Genomic DNA, 19318 nt, shown 5'->3' on the forward strand with positions numbered 1-19318 from the left:
ACGGCTGATGTATAAAGCTGTAGCAGTTCGCAACACTCACACCAACAAAACTGGTAACCAGGCAGGTAGTTTTGGCTAGCCTCTGCTTCATACCTTTTGGATTCAGGAACATGGAGAACCTCTTCATGCTGTCTGGCTGGTTCCAGTCAGAGTAGTTGTTCATCATGAAACGGTGATCGCCTGAAAGTTCATAGCAGGAATGGGGGGAGGAGGAATAACAACCATAAGACAAGAGGGGAAAAGCACAGAAGCAAGGAGTAGCTCCCTGGGTCTCGACTGAGAAGCTGAACCCCAGACGACTCATCAGGTACACAAAGTTCTTTTTGTGATTGTGATACATATTAAGATGTTTGCTACTTGATGACAGCAGGATCACGGGCTGAGTTGCATGTAGCTGGCACATGGAGCAAAGGTTGTGGTTGGTTATTGGCTCTTGAGAGAGCTGGGGATCCTTAGGTCAGGAGCTGGGACCCTCATTGGCCTTGTTCCACAACCACCTTGAGTTATTTTGCCTGGCTAAAATGTGCCTTTGAATTGTCATAATTCCTCTTGCTTGCCTGGACGGAGGATCAAGAGGTGTAAGTTTGTGTGTGTCAGGGTAGAAGGATCCATCAGTTTTGGTTCTTTCACATTTTTTCCAGCCTTAAATTCAGTCCTCCACATTCCTGCAGAAATTTGCAATTATTCTGCAGCAAAATCCTCGTGAAAATTCACCAGCCTCTTAGTATGACTTTATAAGAAGCGCATTTATATATGCCGATCTGACTCATGTGCCCATTTTCCCCAAGCATTTTCCCCTACTCAAATGCATCTTCGTTGGTTATTTTCACTAATAAGTTTGTTTTGATGCCACTGCTTAATCTAGTGCATTGTGGGGTTGGAGAACTGCACTGCAAAATCCCCAAATTTCAAAGCTGCATTTTGACAAACAGGTTGATTTGGAAACTGAAAATTAGGCAGGCTCAGGTTAAAACACCAACAAACTCAAATATCACCTGCCGTACAAGGGTAAGGGTCTGCAGTCCTTGAGAAGGTTGCCCACCAGGGAATGTGGCATTCAGACTCAAAAAAGAAAAGCCATTCTCCTGGCTTAGCCAAAACTATGCAGAAATGGCTAAGGAGGATGTGCGAAGCTGAGCCTGAAGGGAAACTCAGGTCTTTCTTCTAGGCTGTCACTGGGGCATCTGTCACTGGGAAGCATCAATGGTTCAAACTCAGAAGTGCATCTGATTGTGCCGTGTGATCTAATGAGTGTCCCCATGCAGAAATCCCACTGATCGGGAGGAAACCGTGTTTCACGGAAGCTGGCATTTTGTGACCTAACCTGTACTTTACGACCACCTACTAACATCTATTATCAGTTCCAGCAGAGTTCCCTTCCTTCTGCCTTCTTTCTGCTATTCCAACCCTTGCTGGAGAAGGCATCCACTTATCTGCACTCTTTGCAACTCCCCACAGACTTGGCCAGCTGTGAAAATTGCATTGTAGCATCTCTGAATGAGACACCACTTACAGAACCAGGTGCTAAAGTTCCCCTTTCTTTTGTAGAACAGAAGTAGGTGGAGCAAACAGAGTTTTGTCTTGGATGAGTGTAGATGGATGGCAGTGGATGACACAACCCTTCTCTCCTAAACTGGACACATGACTTCTTAAAAAGAAACCCTGCTACTTTAGTACCTTTCAGATTTGGTTTTATTATGTGAAGGGTCAATTAGTGATTCTGTCAATTTTGGATTCTCCACAGTTTGCCTTTAGAAAAAAAACCCTCATGAACATTCACCAGCATTTTAGTGTGAATTTATCTCAATACTGTATACATATTTTTGTGTGCCTTTTCCCCTTAATATAGGCAATTTTGCAAAGCAATTTCCCTTAATATGATGGTGGGAGTGTTGGATGACATTTTCACAAATATATGCATTCCTATGCACATTTTTTGCTGGGATGCGGGTGGCGCTGTGGGTAAAACCTCAGCGCCTAGGACTTGCTGATCGCATGGTCGGCAGTTCGAATCCCCGCGGCGGGGTGCACTCCCGTCGTTCGGTCCCAGCGCCTGCCAACCTAGCAGTTCGAAATCACCCCTGGGTGCAAGTAGATAAATAGGGACCGCTTACCAGCAGGAAGGTAAACGGTGTTCCGTGTGCTGCGCTGGCTCGCCAGATGCAGCTTGTCACGCAGGCCACATGACCCAGGAGTGTCTGCGGACAGCGCTGGCTACTGGCCTATAGAGTGAGATGAGCGTACAACCCTAGAGTCTGGCAAGACTGGCCCGTACGGGCAGGGGTACCTTTACCTTTACCTTTTATGCACATTTTACTCCATTATACAGTGGTATCTCATGTTGCATAACCTCCAGGTTACAGAATCTTCAGGTTATGGCCGCGGCAAACCAGGAAGTGTATACTTTCGGTTTTGCCACTCGCACATGCGCAGAAGTGCTCTGCATGCCGTGCACATGCATAGAAGTGCTCTATTGCACCATGCAAGTGCGCAGAAGTGGCGCCTCTAGTTATCAATTTTTTTGGGTGCACATGGCACCCCAAAATGAATTAAATCCATAACCAGAGGTACCACTGTATGTATTTTTGTACATATTACTTGACTGGAGAATTACGTTGCAAAATTCAGAGAAGTGTCAATTTCAAAGGATGGGTGTGTTTTGGTTCATGCACTGCTTCAGAAAGTGTGTTCACCTTTAAATGCAAACTGAATCCCTTTTCTCCCTCATCCTGAGGCACAGTTAAAAGGGGATTATTTTTGCTGTGGTGGTGGTTTTAGGGATGTGGCCCAAGTCTCTGAATACTTTGCCAGCAGGGAAAGAAAAAATAACCCTGGTCATTTATTTGGAAAGTATAAATTCTCTTGATGCAGAAGGCTCTACTTCCATCCAAAAAGAAGAGCAATTTCCATAACCTTCACTAAGAAGCAACATGGGGAGATATGTTTGGTCTAATAAAGTCTAAGCTTAATGTGATGTGGGAAATCCCTGAATACAGCTTCCAAATTCTTTTCCTTTTTTATAAAAGCCACTCATCATGCCCTGATGGGGTCATTTTCCTGACATAAATTTGTCACCTTCCAAGGCTACTATTAATTACTGAGGGGGAAGCATCAGTATGCTCTTTTCTTCTATAGGAAATGGAAATGGTTTGTGATGGGGAAACACACTGGGGCACCTCAATACTGCTTTGAGTAAAAAACAACAACCCAAAAACAAACCATGGGGTTATAGACAGTCCTAGGCCTACTTCAGAGAAGACCCGCTGAAGTTAATAGAAATGATTTTATTTATTTATTTATTAGATTTATATATTGCCCTTCATCATAATATCTCAGGGTAGTTCATAGAATAAAATACATGATTAGCATAGGTTCATCCATTTCAGTGGGTTAACTAAAAGTGCAACTACTATGTGTTGCAAAGATCCATGCACATGGATAGCACTACAGATATACTTATCCACAGTGGCAATGGAAAATTCATAAATGGAACTTATGTCTCATATATTAGTTTGTTCCTGGTACAGAAATACCTCGGGTTGAATGTGCTTCGAGATGAGCACATTCGAGTTGCGCTCCGCGGCAACCTGGAAGTAACGGAGCACATTACTTCCGGGTTTTGCCGCTTGAGCATGTGCAGACGCTCAACATGACGTCATGTGCAGAAGCGCCAAAACGTGAGCCACGCATGCACAGATGCATGGACACAGGTTACGTTTGCTTCTAGATGCGAACGGGGCTCCGGAACGGATCCCGTTTGCATCTAGAGGTACCACTGTACTAATAATATACTTATGGGGTGGGTTAAAAAAAAATTCCCAGTGCTTTGAACACATTATCTCATCAACTGCTGCAGCAGCCTTATAAGGCAGGCCAGTAATCTTGTCACCATTTTACAGACAGGAAAGGTGAGGCTGTGTGAATATGGCTCCTGTGGATTTGGGATGAGGTTATTGTGGGTGGTATAACTTCAAGCTCCCTGGGGTCATAGGCTGCTCTTTCCTCTTGTCAGAGCATAAAATAAACCCATTAGGGTTGTCCACCGGGGTGGTGAACCTGTGGCCCTCCAGATGCTGTTGGACTTTAGCCCCAGTCAGGGATCATGGAGTTGTAGTTCAACAACATCTGTAGGGCCACAGGTTCCTAGCCCCTACTTAAAAGTCCTAAACATTTGGGGGCTGTTTAACTCAAGGACCACCTTCACTCAGATGAGCTGCACCCCATATTTTAAAATCAGCTGCAGAGGCCCACAAATACAGTCTACTAAGTTCACAAGCAAAGGACCTTGTCAGTGGTGGCCCCGCAGTTATGAAATTCCCTTCCTACACAACTACAAAAGGTCCCTTCAGTGCAGGCCTTTGGACATACCTTGGACAATCTAAATGTATTTAACCATGTTTCTTGTGCTACCGATTCCAGAGGCTTAATACTTCCTTACGGTTCAAGGTCCCCTTTTGCTGATTTGTGTGGGCTCTGTCCTGAAAATTAGTGCATGGCCCAGCAGCAGTTGCTTGTTGGACTACAGCTCCCATCATCTCTGATCATTGACCTTGATGGAAGCTGGAGACCCTCAGTATCCAGAAAGCCACAGGTTTGTTGTTCCTGATGCACATGTTGCCCAAATATGCCTCCTTCCCTTTCTAGCACCCTTCTTGATCTTCAGTTTTAAATTGGGGGTATTTTAAAATGCTGGCTCAGAAAGCTAGATGAGATTGTACCCATGACTGCACTCAGCTCAGTTCTATGTTTGATCTGCTTCCTCGTATCTTATTATTGCACCAGAGTGTTTCAGCATGTCTCTGGCACGTTAGATGTGTTTGAAGCCTAGAGAGATTTGTAAGACCCTTTGCCAAGGAACAAACAGAGGCATATTTGATACAGATCTTAATGAAATGATAAAGATCTGGGGTTTCCATGGCAACCTTCATCAAGAGCCACATCAAAGACCTTTCCCTGCGATAGAAGCCTTTCTCTGACTCCTCATCTTCCCTACGCAAACAGAAAGGTGGTGAGAGTCATTACTCTCACATAAATGCCAGCCCCTCTGCCCTGGGCAAAGTAGATTGTGTCTGGGGGCCCAGTGATGATCTATCTAGGCATCTATCTGGTTCTCAGGACTGGGAGCTGCCAAGAGTTAATTCATATTTTTGGTTTCTCAACTCCTCGTGATGTGGAGAAATATTCTCTCCATTTTACAGATAAGTATCTGAGACATGAAACAGATTAAGGCCTTATATTCCCTGCATTATTGGATTGGGTTTTTTTTTAAAAAAGGGGGTAATACATCTCACAACTGTCAGCAGTTTTCATGGGGCCAGAAATTACGTGAATTATAAGCAATGATTAAGAACTACTGTGTTTCACAGCATCAGCAGGGAAAGAATGTAACTGCAACCAAAACAAAATGCCACGGATGTTTTAACACTGACATCTGAATGGACGATTTCCCTTTTGTGCTGTAAAGGATAATTTTGGATGAATTGGCAGTCAGTTTGGTTTTGACAAAGGGAAGCAAGTCATTTACAGAGCAAAACAACTTTGTGCTTCATGAGCCCCTTATCATCCCTTGTGTTGGATAGGAGAATTATACTTTGAGGATATATCCCCACCCTCTATGGTCTGAGGATCTCACAGACCTGGCTACTTGCAAACATATTTCATACAGGTGTCAATTTCATGTGGTTACCTATTTGGAAATCTTGGGTGCTTATATTAATTTATTTGTTTAATTGAAGATCTATTTACTGATGGTCACTGCATTGTCCATTCATTCATTCATTCATTCATTCATTTATTTAATAAATATCCCACCTTCTGCTCCAAGAACCTCAGCTTCTTGCTTAATTTCTGCCATCTGTGAGAAGTGCCATTTTAGTAGGTGAAACTTAATTTGGGGTGTGCGTGGAATCAGTTAGAGGTCTTAACAATATGTTTTGGGGCAATGTTTTGAGGAATTCAAATCTCCTATTGTTTTTGTGACTGGACAACATTTAGCTTGGCCAATCTACCTTTGATGAAGAAGCACATAAATTAGTTTTTGAAAACCAAAAATTTTTAATTTTACCTTCTGTAAATGTCAGGTAATGCTAAATAAAAATAATTAATAAAACTGCAAGTACTTGGCAATCATTTTTAACGACTTTATGCAATTCTCCACACTTTTTACTTAGCAAGCAAAATTAAATAATATTAATTTAACCAAAATACAGTGGTACCTCGGGTTAAGTACTTAATTCGTTCCGGAGGTCTGTACTTAACCTGAAACTGTTCTTAACCCGAAGCACCACTTTAGCTAATGGGGCCTCCTGCTGCTGCCATGCCACCGGAGCACAATTTCTGTTCTTATCCTGAAGCAAAGTTCTTAACCTGAAGCACTATTTCTGGGTTAGCGGAGTGTGTAACCTGAAGCGTATGTAACCTGAAGCGTATGTAACTCGAGGTATCACTGTATATTCCAAATTCCCAAGTCATGTCACAACTTTTAGCACACCTCATTTTTGGAATTTGAAAGTTGAAAAATTCAACATGTCCTACACAGCCATGTGAGGTAGGTCAAGCTCAGAAACAGTGACTGGTCCAAGGTCACACAGTAAGCTTCATGGCTGAGTGGGGATCTGAACTTAGTTCTCCCAGGTTTTAGTTCAACACACTAACCATTCAGGGGCGTAGTGTTGGGGTGTGTGTGCCAGGGAAACTGAGTGTTGGGCTGGGGAAAAGATTTGTATTAGTTTACACTTTAATGCTGATCCACATGATCCTGAATCAACACGAAAACCTAAACACAGCTGTCCTTCAAAATTGCACTTCTCTGAATTATGCGATATTCTTTGTCAACCCAAAGCTGCATGTGTTAGTGGAAAGTGTGCACAACAGTATATATATTAATGGAAGCAATGCACCCAAATGTGTTATTTTAGAGGGATAACTTGCAGAAATGTATACACTAGGCAAAAGGAATGTGCAGGAATGTGTGTGTTGGGGTGTGTGTGCACAAAATATATAAAAAATGTTCGTGTAGATTTTTGCAAACTGATTCAGAAGTGGGGCAAATTGAACATAAGACAGGTGAAAACAAGAAAATGAGAGAAACTGAAATTGGTAGATTCTTCCATTCCTACATGTGGCCAACCAGATGTTTTTGGACTTTCCCATCATCCCTGATTATTGGCCGTGCTGACTGGGACTGATGGGAGTTGGGGTCCATCAACACTTGGAAGGCCCCAGGTACCCCACTTTTGGCTTAGACAAACTCATGAAGGTGAAATTTATTGGTGGCTATTAGCCATAATAGCCAAGTGAAATCACTACATTCCATTTACTGGATGTGATTATTCTGCTGTATTTGTTGCATTTTTATTGCTCCACCGTTACTGATTAGCTAAATTGGTGCATGATTTATTAAGTATTGCACTTTGAAGTCTCAGCTGTTCACTTAAGACATCCTGTGTCTTAAGATGGAAGGGTAGAGGTAAGTGATGCTGTTTTTACAGGGAGGCTGTAAATATTTTTATACTGGCCAGGCATTTGTATAATGAGGCAAACTATTTTCTGGTGAAGCTTTTACTGATGTTATTTGCTGTTGAATTGCTGCTGCTGCAACTTTGTGGTTTACACGATGTCTTATTTTGCATAATTGCTTCTCTATTGGTTGTTTGCCACCCTGAGCTCCAGACTGGAGGAAGGGTGAGATATAAGAATGAAAGAATGACTGGATAGATAGATAAATAAATAAATTCCATTTGTCACTAGGTGAAATAACTTTTAAAATAAAATAAAATCCCAGGCCTCTTAGAACTGTGGTTTAAGCTCTGCTTTTATGTAGCTGCTCCTACATTTCATCTGCAGAACTTTTATCATTAGTTTTGGTTTGGATAATATTATTGCCGGTTTTTAAAAAACATTGTATTTTGAGCTGGTTGGGGAACCTTTGCATTGAAGGGTGAAATAATAAAGACTTTTCAAAAAATAAAAAAGTGTACAGGAAGGATGCCTTTGCTTTGGGCAAATAAAGAGGAAAAGTTCTACAATTGTTTCTGCAAGTTTGAGCTCCAAGTATACTTCAAATGATAAAAGACCAAAGATAGTGAATAACTTCTCAGTGCAATCTTGTGCATGTCTCCTCCTCTAAACTGAATTAAAAGGCCAAGTGGAATAAGTTCCCCTTACCGTTCTCCATGTGGTTCCTCTCGATGAAGTTCCTGCTGAGGTCTGCCTTGCAGATCTTCTCAACATGTCTCATGCACACGTTCAGGAGGTCATCTCTCAGTATCCCCATAGACGGGCTCATGTTCTCTCCCTCCAGCAGGATGCTGTATGTCGGCAGGGATGGTGGAATGGTGTAGCTCCTCATCATTGCTCCAAATTCCTGCCAGGAATAATAGCAATAAACAGAAGTGGCGTACAGAGGAGGAGCAGGGTTTGGTCTGGACAAAGCCGCTGGGGTGAAGCTAAGCAGGCCTAGGTCTGGTCATTGGTCTAAATATTGATGGACCACTCAGAAATCCTAGATATGCCACCTTGAGTTCAATAGAAGATCTTATAGTGATCCAGGGTTGCGGGGGGGGGGGGTGTCAAAGACTGATTACTATTTCTGCAGCAGGGTCCCTGTCTCCAGCGTCCTAGAGCTACTCAATCTCCATGAAAGAGGAGCTTTCTAGCCACTGTCTACTTCAAAGCTAGGGATTTAGGAACACTGAAAATACAAGGTTAATCCATTTCAAGAAAACGATGCAAAGGGTCTGTTATGTACAATGGAAAAGTGCAACTTAAGTCTCTGCCAAATAAGATACTGGAGTGCTCCTAAACATTTGCCCATGTACATGTACAGAAAACAGTAGATCTAGCTGAATGGCAACTCATGGAGACCTGCATTGATTATGGCAATGCATCCCTAATAATTATTGTATAATTATAAGCTTATTGAATCATTATGGAAGGCATGTGCCTCTGAGGGGGTATGGCTGTGATCACCAGGAGCAGACCCTGTATTTCTGAATTTGCCACTATGCTACTGAACGTAATTCTATTAGAAATAAAAAGACAGCAAACATATCAAAGGTAGCCAGTATGATGCATTCCAAATGTCACTGGATTGCAAGTTAGATCTTCGTTTGCCATGCTAGCTGGGGCTGATGGTAGTTGAAGGAATAATAATAATAATAATAATAATAATAATAATAATAATTCCCCAGTGTACAGCGCTGGAGCGGTGCCGGCAGCAAACCGCTATATAGCGCATGTGCAGCGTTGCTACGTACAGCGCATTCGTGCGACACTGCACATGCACTGTATTTAGCAGATTGCCACCATGCCACTCCAGAGCCGTATGGACAGTTGGCGGCTGTAGTGGCACCGGAGGAATCCCGGCACCATCCGTACAGCGCTGGAGCGACGCTGGCGAAAAACTGCTATACAGCGCATGTGCAATGTCGCTACCTATGGCGCCATACGTAGCAATGCCACACATGCGCCCTACGTAGTGATGTCTGTCCCAGGTGTCACTACGCCTTCCTTCGCCCCTGTTTCCTCCTCCTAAGTTTCAGTGTTGCTCTTGTAAAACTCTGCACTGGGGAGGAGGATGGAGACAAAATTAGCTCATTGACTCTAGCTTCACCTAGTGTTGGCCTCCCTGCCTTCTGCCCTACCAGCCCCAATAGGCGCCAGCCACCACAGTCAGCATGGGAGAAAAAACAGCCTTGCATACCTGCAGGAAGAGCACTGAGTCACTGATCTGGCCTATCTGCTCCCTGGTCTCCTTGTCTTCTTGCAACAGTTTGGCCCTTTCTTCCAGCTCCTCCACAATCTCCTTGATGTTCTCCACGGCAACCTTCTCCCTGTGATCCAAACCGGCCTTCACTTCGTCCCGCTGCTTCTCCAGGTCACGGATCAGCTCTTTGAAATGCTGATCCACCGTGGCTTTCTCATTGGTGGTGAAGTTCTAGATGAAGAGACAGGGGGAGAGAAATGCGCTGACTCATGTACCACAAAGCTTTTTCTCTGCATGGCTGGAGCTGACATTTGTCACAAAACGAAATGCCCATCACTGGTAGAGAGCAAAACCAAACCCCTTCTCCCTGATGCCCTAGTTTTCTGTGTGCAAGGATGCTCTGAAAATTGCAGACCCACACCGGGAGTGTGATGTGGGATGCCCAGGAAAAGCTGCACCAGTTCAATTTCCTGAATGCATGTTTTAGAAACGTATGGGAGGGTGGAGGCTGGTCATTTCAGTGTTATGTCACTGACATTTCTAGACACCTTCATGCAAAGTGTATCCTCGCAGGTGTGACTTATATTGTGTGCAGAATCCGATATAGAAACCATCCTATCAGGGGTGGGGAACCTCAAGCCAGGGCGGGAGCAAAGGTGGCCCTCAAGGTCTCTCCAACTGGCCCTCTTTGGCTTTGTTTCATACCCCGAGTGTTTTTTCCCAGGATGTATCCTTCACCTTTGATGATGCTTTTGCTTGTCTAGATGGAGGACAGAGAGGGGTATGTGAGCATGATTAGAAAGTTGACAGAAAGTCAAATTTATATTTATTGCTTCATCCACTTTCCTTCTGGCTCTACCCACCATTGGCATGTGGCCCTCAGAAGCCTACTCAGAAGGAAATGTGGCTCTCAGACTAGAAAAAGCTTCCCCACCCTGGTCTAGATTATTAAGAATAGCTGAACAAGGATAAGTCTGAAAGGGTGCTTTTGTGCACAGTACAACCTGCAGGGCAGAGGTATAACAAAGCACTTCAAGATGACATCATCATCAGTTGATAGCTTCCCAGGTTTCCTCTGATCTAACCACGTTAGCGGTTTCTACTGAGAACGTTTCCACCCACACAGAGATTCTCAGCTAAATCCTGCACTCAAAACATTCTGGTCGTCTCCCTGTGAATCAGGAGTCCTGTGAAACCCTGGGGAGACTTTTAAGCCAGACTTTTGCCAACCTGGTGCCCTTCAGATCATCGAGGGCACTAGTGGGTGTAGCAACATCTTGAAGTTCCAAGTTGGGGAAGACTGGCTTAGAACTGATGCAGAACTAGGTTCAGAGCTCCACTCAGCAATGAAGCTCACTGAGTGTCCAGACAAACTTTCCCTGCCTGTCCTGCCTCGTAAGGTTGTTGAAAAGATAAAATGGGTAGAGGATACGGAATAAATAAACAAGCATGCCACCCTGAGCTCCTTTGCGGTAGGTCAGAGATTTATTTATTTTTTTTAAAAAATGTAATAAGTAGTAAAAGAATGAAGATTACATTAACATGGGGCACAGTGAATCCATATAATAGAAGTTCCCATGCTCAGGTGTTCTCCTGCGATTTGGAAACAGAAAAAGCCGGCTTTGCATATATTGCTTGACATGATTTTTTATTTTTGCAACACCCTCGGATATTCAGGGATGAGCTCTGGCAGTCGAGATAAGCAGACAACTTTGGCGGAGCCAAGGCACAGAATTTAAATGCGCTGGGTAGTCCCCGGAGTGTGAGACGAGTTTGTGTGTTCCAGACCTTCTGCCAAGTTAGATGTATGGGCCTATTCTCCCCCCCACCCCACTTCTAGTCCATGCGGTTGGTCTGGCCCTGAAGAGATACTCGAAAAGAAAAGTGAGCAAGAGGTGAGAACATGAGCGGAGGAAGCAAAATGACATCTTAGGAGAACCATATGGGGAGGAAATGGAAGTGAGGAGAAAAAAAGAGCAAGGCAGAAGAAGGTGGAAGCCTCCAGCTGTATCTAATGCTGGTTCTACTCAGAGTAGACTCACTGAAATTTATTTAGTTAGCTACAAAATATTGATATGCCACTATTCATAATAACGTGTGAGAATAGTTTACAATGGTATATATTTAATAATAATAATAATAATAATAATAATAATAATAATAATAATAATATCAGAAATCATCTAGCTATTGTGGAAAGCATCTGTTTTCATTGCCTGCATAAGCCTGGTGGACTTGAAATGTTTTTAGCAAGCATTTGAAAGCTGAAGCAGAACCTCGCTGCTCAATCTCTATTGGGAGAGCATCCCACAAGACCGGGCCAATGACACTAAGTTCCCTCTTCACAGGGAACTTTGGGAATTGGAGTTTTCTGAGGGAGTCTCCTAGCAATTCTCAGCACACCTTAACAATACTACAGCTCCCAGAATTCTTTGAGGGAAGCCATGACTGTTTAAAGCGGCATCAAAGTGCTTTAAATGTATGGTGTGGTCAAGGCTTCTGCTGGAGTGCAAAAAGTAGGAGGAAGGAAATGAGCAGAGCAATGAGGGGGGAGTAGTTTTGGGAAGAAGAGGGAAGCGGGAGGATTTTGTGTGGCTCTCACCTTGATACGGTCCCTCTCTTTCTGCCACTTGTCCACTTCATCTTCCAGCTCAATGATTTTCAGCTGCAGCTGCTCTTTCTGCAGAGAGAGCTCAGTCTGTGGAGAGGAAAGAAAGCCACCAATGAAATCAAACTCTGCTAGGCGGCAGCTTCAAAGCTCACAGATGCTGCTTACTTTTGCCCTTGGCCCCTGGACTGCAACTCCCATGAGTTACAGGTTCCTGGCAATTAGGAGTAGCTATCACAGATAAACAAGCTCATCTAGATAATCTCACTAGTTGGGTCAGACAATCCCAATCCCCAAACCGAACACACACACACAAAACTAGACTTAAAGCTTTGAGCAGATTTCTATCTACCCTCATGAATTGGGGTTTTTTTAGGGGGTTAGGATTATGCTTAACCCCCCCCCATCACATTCATGTGGATTGCTGTGGGGGGTGGAGGGTGTCAAGGAGCCAGATTTCAAAATCCAGATGTGTTTGAAGCCCAGGGCCCAGCCCAGGGTGTGTCGCTGCAACAATAACAGTTTTCCATGTAATTACAGGATGACGTGGCCCATGTTGCAACAGAGAGGAGGACGCCCTGGGCAGAAATTTTGTTTAGACATGACCACAGATTCATTCACTCTGCGTCTAGCCCTTTGACGATGCCATGATCAAGGCAGGGTGAGGAAGACAGTGAGAGCAGAAAGGAGGACTGAAATCCACCAGCTCGCTCAGGCACTGTTTAATCACAGTCCACTTTGTCCCTTCCAAGCCTTGAGAGCAGAGGCAGAAAGGGTTAAGAGTTGTGCAAAGATGTGTTTGCATGGCTGGCTGTCCCTTGACTGGTGCATGATTCTAGGAACAATTTGCCTGTCCAAAGATCAGGTTTGTCCAGGTAGATGAAAATGTGACAGAGGGCATCTGGAAGGAAGACGGTTCTCTGTGCCTTCCCCTATTTCTCCATCATAAAGTGTGGCCCGGTGATTCAGCTGTGATTCCTGCATTGCAAGAAGCTGGACTACATGATCCTTGGAATCCAGCTCTACAATTCTATGACTGACACCTGGATTTCAATGCATGAGACCCACAAATAGGCGTGTTTGCCCCAGTGCAAATCTTGGAGTTGCTGTGCACTCGGCATGCAGTCTTTCTGTGTGGTGTGCACTAGGCCAGTTTCACATCAGTAGTTCATCCCACGACACACCTGGAGCCCTGCACTCACATAGCTGCTCTTTGTAAGAATCTAAGAACTGCTTTGTAGAGTAAAGGTCTGCCTAGCCCAGTCTCCAGTTTCCAACAGTGACCAGCCACAAGATCACAAGCAGGTAAGGCACATTTGTCCCCGCCATCTACTATATCCAGAGATACACTGCACTTGAATGTGGAGGCTCCATTTAGTCATCGTGCCAAATCAAATTACTATCATGCTAATTCATGTCTCCACATTATGAAATTTAGCCACCCAGAGAAAGATAACTTGGTCCTGAGAGATGAAGAATTTTTTTCTAGCCTTCCTTTGTTTATCCTGTGTGTGCTAACACAGCACCGCTAGAAAGGAACACAAAAGGCCACCTAAGTGACTGTTATGTTGGTCTCCCAATTTTACATCAAAGAGATGGGAATACTGTGATGCTGATGCTGATGCTGCTGCTGATGATTTATTTATACCCCACCCATCTGGATGGGTTTCCCCAGCCACTCTGGGTGGCTCCCAACAAAATATTAAAAACACAATAAAACATCAAACATTAAAAACTTCCCTAAGAATTCCTTTCTTTCCTGGATAGCAGGTAGGGAACAAGTGACCCACAAGCCAGTCATTGGGGCTTCCCAATATGGCCTGGGGTATCCCTTCCTTGCCTCTATCCCCCTCTCACCCCACCCACGCAAAACAAACATAGCAATCTCCTATTGACCCCAAAAGAAAACCTTTTGTCCAATCCTAATTGCAGTACAAGGCACCTTTTTGGGAGGAGGCCACAGTTGGGAAGAGAAGGGTTAACTTGACAAGGTACTGAAAAAGGAGCACTACCTCTAAACATATCTGAAAGTGTTAGACACATCTTTATTCATTATTATATTCATCTAATTCTCCAGATTTCATACACACACACCTCTAGTTATGGGTGTTGCTGGAATTGAACAACCTTTAATTTCCAAATCAATTAATCCAAAACATGCATGCTCTTCTCTTCATCTTACTGCTTAGCAGTCTTTGGAAATTCCCACAGGGGCTTTGGACACATTTGCACAATCCAACTAATGCAGCTTAGTTAGCCTGGACATCATTCAAACACTGTGTTTTTCAGATGAACCAGAAAACAGATGGGTGACAAAAGGCGAATTATTTTCTCTCTGCCAAACTGAGAAAGTGAATCAAGAAAAAAAACCCCTCTTACAATCCTATGTCAACACACGCTTTTCATTACTAAAACCTGGTGCACTCTGCAATAAATCTACAATGCAGATAAATAACACCATTTCACATGCTGAATATCTAATGGAAAGGGAGGAGGAACTCAGCCAAATTTATCAGATCTCTTGGGTGGACCCCTTTTTTAAAAAAAAGATAAATATTGTAATTTGTTTCACACCCAGGCCCTAAGGGTATAAGGCAAGAAAATCTTCCATCTCACTTTTGCCTTATGGTGCAATCCTGAGAAGTAAGTTAGACTGAGAGGCAATCACTTGCCCAAGGTCAGCCCATGAGAAGCAGGAAATAAAAGAAATTTGAAAGCAAGACGAAGTCCTACACTCCTTCCATAACCCCACACTAGCTGTGTCATGAGATTGAGATAGTGTGGATCTGAGAACATGCCCCTCAATTCATGTGTGGTCTCGCACTGTTGATGGACTTTGCAAGCACATAGTAACCAGGAACTGTTCCGCTAAGGGCAGACCTCAATTGCCTACCTGAACTGGTTTAACAGCCAGCTCAGCCACCCTCCAACAAACCCAATGAACTATGGCACCATAGACATGCCAGTGATCTCTTAACAAAGCACTTCTGCAGCTTGAGAAAACCAATGCCCATTATGCCTTTGGGTGGAAAGCCATGATGGTCAAGCCATTTTGTATGGAAACTAGTACATGTGTTTATAATGTATGTAATGGGGCGGCACATCCAATTTTGCCACCTGAGGCAAAACAGGAAGGTGCTGCCCTGCTTCCGCAGTGGTCTCCTTCACCTAGGCTGAATAGTGGTGGGTTCCAGATAGATCTCACAAAGTACATGAGATCTCATGAGATTTTGGTGAGATCTCATAAGATCTCAAGGGAAATCAGTGCTGCCACCGGTACTGCTTCTCTGTCACCTTGTAGGCTTCCGCCACCTGAAGTAAGATATCTCAGCCTGCCTCATGGGTGGGCCAGCTCTGGGATGTGCCATAAACATCTTTCATGCCCCATCTAGGGATGAGCAAACATGAGGCTCTTTTCTTTCTGAAAAAGCCTTCAAGTACTGTACTCAAATGCTTAAAACTCCATCTGGGAGAGTTTCAAGCTTTCAAAAGAATGCCCAGAGGGACCCAGTTTCTTACTCCACCCGTTACTCTGTCCCCAAGGAGGTTGTGGGAAAAATTGGGGGGAGGTAGATGGAGTATAATGAAGTGAATAGGGCTGGCCCTACCATTAGGCAGAATGCAGCAGATGGGTAGAAATTGTGGCAGGAAAAGCAGGAAAATGCCGCCCAGTCTGCCCTGCACTCTTTTGATGCTCTCATGTCCAGTGGAGGCAAGCAAAGTAGAATACAGTTTAGCTACCTGTCCAGTTAACATCTGCAAATAGAATTGTGGTGGGATGGTGGGCACCTTCCTATATTTTGCCTGGGGCAGCAATATAGTGTCTGATGGATGGAATTATCATCATCATTTACCCACTCTTCATCCTAAGGTCCTAAGGTAGATTACAACAATTAAAACACTGTATTAGAAACAGTTTAAAACAACTGGCAATCACAGAAATAAGGTTGGTCCTAAAAAAATACACCTCTGTAAAGGGTCTTCTGTAAAGAGTAAAGAGGTGGGTCTTCAGTATTTTCCAGAAGCTGTATACTGAAAGTGCCACAGGGGCTGCCACAGAGAAGGCCCTCTCCTGGACCACCCCAAGTTTCTGAGACTGATGGACCCAAGAGAGTCTATAGGGAAGGAACAGATCTTTCAGGCATTTGGGAGTATGTACCATCTGTGCTCCAAAGTAATCAGAATGTCATAGGACTTTAGGAAGTTGCCCGCGGCAGAACATAGTGCAATCTCCTAAAAGGTGGAGACATGTGAAGCTAACTTAATAAAGCTTTGAAGTTGGGTATTTTAGGATGTTAAGTAATATAACATGCTCCTGCATGTTACTTAGAAAAAAAGAAGACTTCAATTATTCTAAATATGATGGTATATCTTTTTTTTTTAAGAAAGAAGAAAAATGGGGTAAATCCTAGCTAACATCCCAGGAAAAGGAGAGTGAAGCTTATTTTGTGAAGGATAATGCCTGTTTTTGTGAAGGATAATGCCTGTTTTTGCTATCCCTGTCACTTCATGGTTTTACCGTTTCTGGGGCTTTTTGTTTTAAGTGAATTATGCAGTCAGCAAAATATTCCTTTTTGAGTGTTATTTCATTTGAATATGTACGTATTGTTGCATGCCACCCCAACCTCCAAGCAGTCAGAGACTCCAGGGATGGATGCTTTCCCACAGCTTTGTTTCCTTGGAATGAAGTTCACTGGGGTCTTTCTAGAATCCTAGAATTGTAGAATTAGAAGGGACCCCAAGGGTCATGTAGTCCAACCCACAGCTATCCCAGGGTGGGCTCAAACCACCAACCTTCTGATTAACAGCCAGACACACTGACCCATTGCACCACAGAGAATCTTCAAGGAAGCCCTCCATCGCCTGCTACTCTGTTGTGGACCCAAAGGTGAGTCCATGAAAGAGAGGGACAAAGTAGCATCCGGTGGAAGTCTGAGGCTCAAGCAAGCATGATCAAAGCTGGTGCCTGATAATGCCAAGGCTGTAGGTTTAGTTCCCATATGGGACAACTGCATATTTCTGCATTGCAGGGGGTTGGACTAGATGATCCTGAAGGTCCCTTCCAACTCTATGATTCTATGAATTCAAGCACTTATGACCCCTCCACTAATCCAGTCTGCACCAGGGTTGAGGCAAAGTGCGAGCTGGACAGTGAAGACTAATGCTGCTGGCTATCAAAGAGGACCAGACCTCTCTCCTAAAGAATCCTGGGAGCTGTAGTTTACCCCCCCCCCATACACACACACACAGAGCTATAATTCCCAACACTCTTAAGAAACTAACTTCCTGAGATTCTTGGTGGGAGCCATGTGCTCTAAATATAACGTGGGTATGACCTCAGGGCAGACTATGTGGCACACACAATTCTCTCCCCTCCAATAACTCACCATCCCCATTCCATCCTCCCATCTTCTGCCATCTGAGGCAGCCATCTCATGGTGCCTAATGGTAGGGCCGGCTTTATTGGAGTTCCCTGGCTGGTTACCTGTTCAGAGTTTTAATAGAGCGGTATAATACTGAGTGATTGGCAGCCCTGTCAATGTATGGGCTAGGCAGAGCTTGAAAGACAATTTCAAAGAGAGAGAAAGGGAATGGATAATTGACCTTTTATGGTGCTTGTCGTCAAGATGGATTCAAGAGGTTTTTTTAAAAAAAACCTTTAGTTACTAACTCATTGTATAAGCCATAATCCCTTTGATCTGCTCGCGTTCCTGATCTGGGAGATGGGAGCTGTGTCAACATCAATCTCTGCGGCACAATGAGGCACAGCTGGAGTGATGGCAAATTAAAATTTCACCGGTAATTTAGGGTAGCCCAGACCTTGGAACCACTGCCATCCACAAAGATTGCGCTTTTGCCCCAAAGATTTATGGGAGGGATTGTGAGGATGCTCTCGCCTGACGCATTCCAAACAGCCATAATGGCAAGGGGGCGGGCGGAGGAAGAAATGTGAGCAGCGAGGCAGGTAATGGAGTACACCAAAGAGAGTCTGATTTATTAAAGGGGTGGGAGAAGTGTGCTTTCTCATATATTAAAGGTGCTCATGAAAGGGCCGGAGGAAGCAATTTTTTCATAATACAAAAATTGAGAAGAAAGGAGTAAATCAAGAAGAGGCTTAGACTCAAAGGACGTGTTCTGATGTCTCCACAAAGGCTGAAGTGTTCAGAGTGGGCCTCTCACCCCTGTCCTAGAGATGATGGATAGGTCATAGGTTAGCAGGGCTGGGAAAAGCTCCCTGTTTGAAGCCCTGGAAAACCACTGCCGGTCAGTGTGTAGACAGGACTGTGCTAGTAGACCAGTGATCTGACCTGCTAAAAAGGAGCATAGAGTAAGTCAGGGTTCGGCAAGGTTTATCTTGCCTGGGCTGGATCGGTCCCGCGAAGATCTCTTCTTGGGCTGAATTGCACATATGTGTGAGCGCGCCCGCCCACGATTTTTGGCATCTGCATGCGTGTAGATGTGATTTCCAGCATCTGCATGTGCGCAGATGCAGTTTTCCAGTGCCTGCATCTGCACAGACACGATTTCCAGTGCCGCAGAAGCAAGTCCCCACGCGAGTGGGCAACTTGGTTCGGTGGCGGCTCATGGGCTGGTCAAACGACCTTGATGCACCACTTCCAGCCCATGAGCCTTAGGTTGCTGACCCCTGAAGTAAGTGGTGGGGGAAGCGTAGCTTGAGACTCTGGAGAGCAGCTGCTAGCCAGAGTAGGCAATACTGGGCTAGACCAGGATTGGGAACCTGGAAGCCACATTCACTCCTAAGCAAGCATCCATGGGTCGCATATCCATGGTCGGCAGGACCAGATGCAAAAGTGGGCAAAGGAAGGGGTGTGACTTAGCTTTGTACAGGGCATTATGTTCCAGGCACATAAAACTCAGGGGTTTCTCCACAGGAACTCATTCCATCCAACAAGAGACATCGTCATAGTCCATGGACACATCCAGATGAGCAAAATTACTTGGGGAGGGTGCAGGACAAGGTTGGTGAGAGATGGAAGGGTCTC

General features: G+C 44.3%; 1 protein-coding gene across 3 annotated transcripts in view; it reads right to left on the reverse strand.

Moving 5' to 3' along the window:
- Nucleotides 1–19318, reverse strand: part of TRIM29 (tripartite motif containing 29) — a 53146-nt gene that overhangs the window by 14061 nt on the left and 19767 nt on the right. For all 3 annotated transcript variants that reach the window (XM_081172594.1, XM_081172593.1, XM_081172592.1), the window contains exons 2-5: nucleotides 12309–12404; nucleotides 9704–9937; nucleotides 8167–8365; nucleotides 94–180 (exon numbers count right to left, since the gene is read on the reverse strand). In XM_081172594.1, coding sequence (XP_081028720.1) covers nucleotides 94–180; nucleotides 8167–8365; nucleotides 9704–9937; nucleotides 12309–12404 — 616 coding nt within the window. The remainder of the gene's footprint in view (nucleotides 1–93; nucleotides 181–8166; nucleotides 8366–9703; nucleotides 9938–12308; nucleotides 12405–19318) is intronic.

This window comes from Podarcis bocagei (genome assembly GCF_964188305.1).
Source record: "Podarcis bocagei genome assembly, chromosome: 15".
NCBI lineage: Eukaryota > Metazoa > Chordata > Lepidosauria > Squamata > Lacertidae > Podarcis > Podarcis bocagei.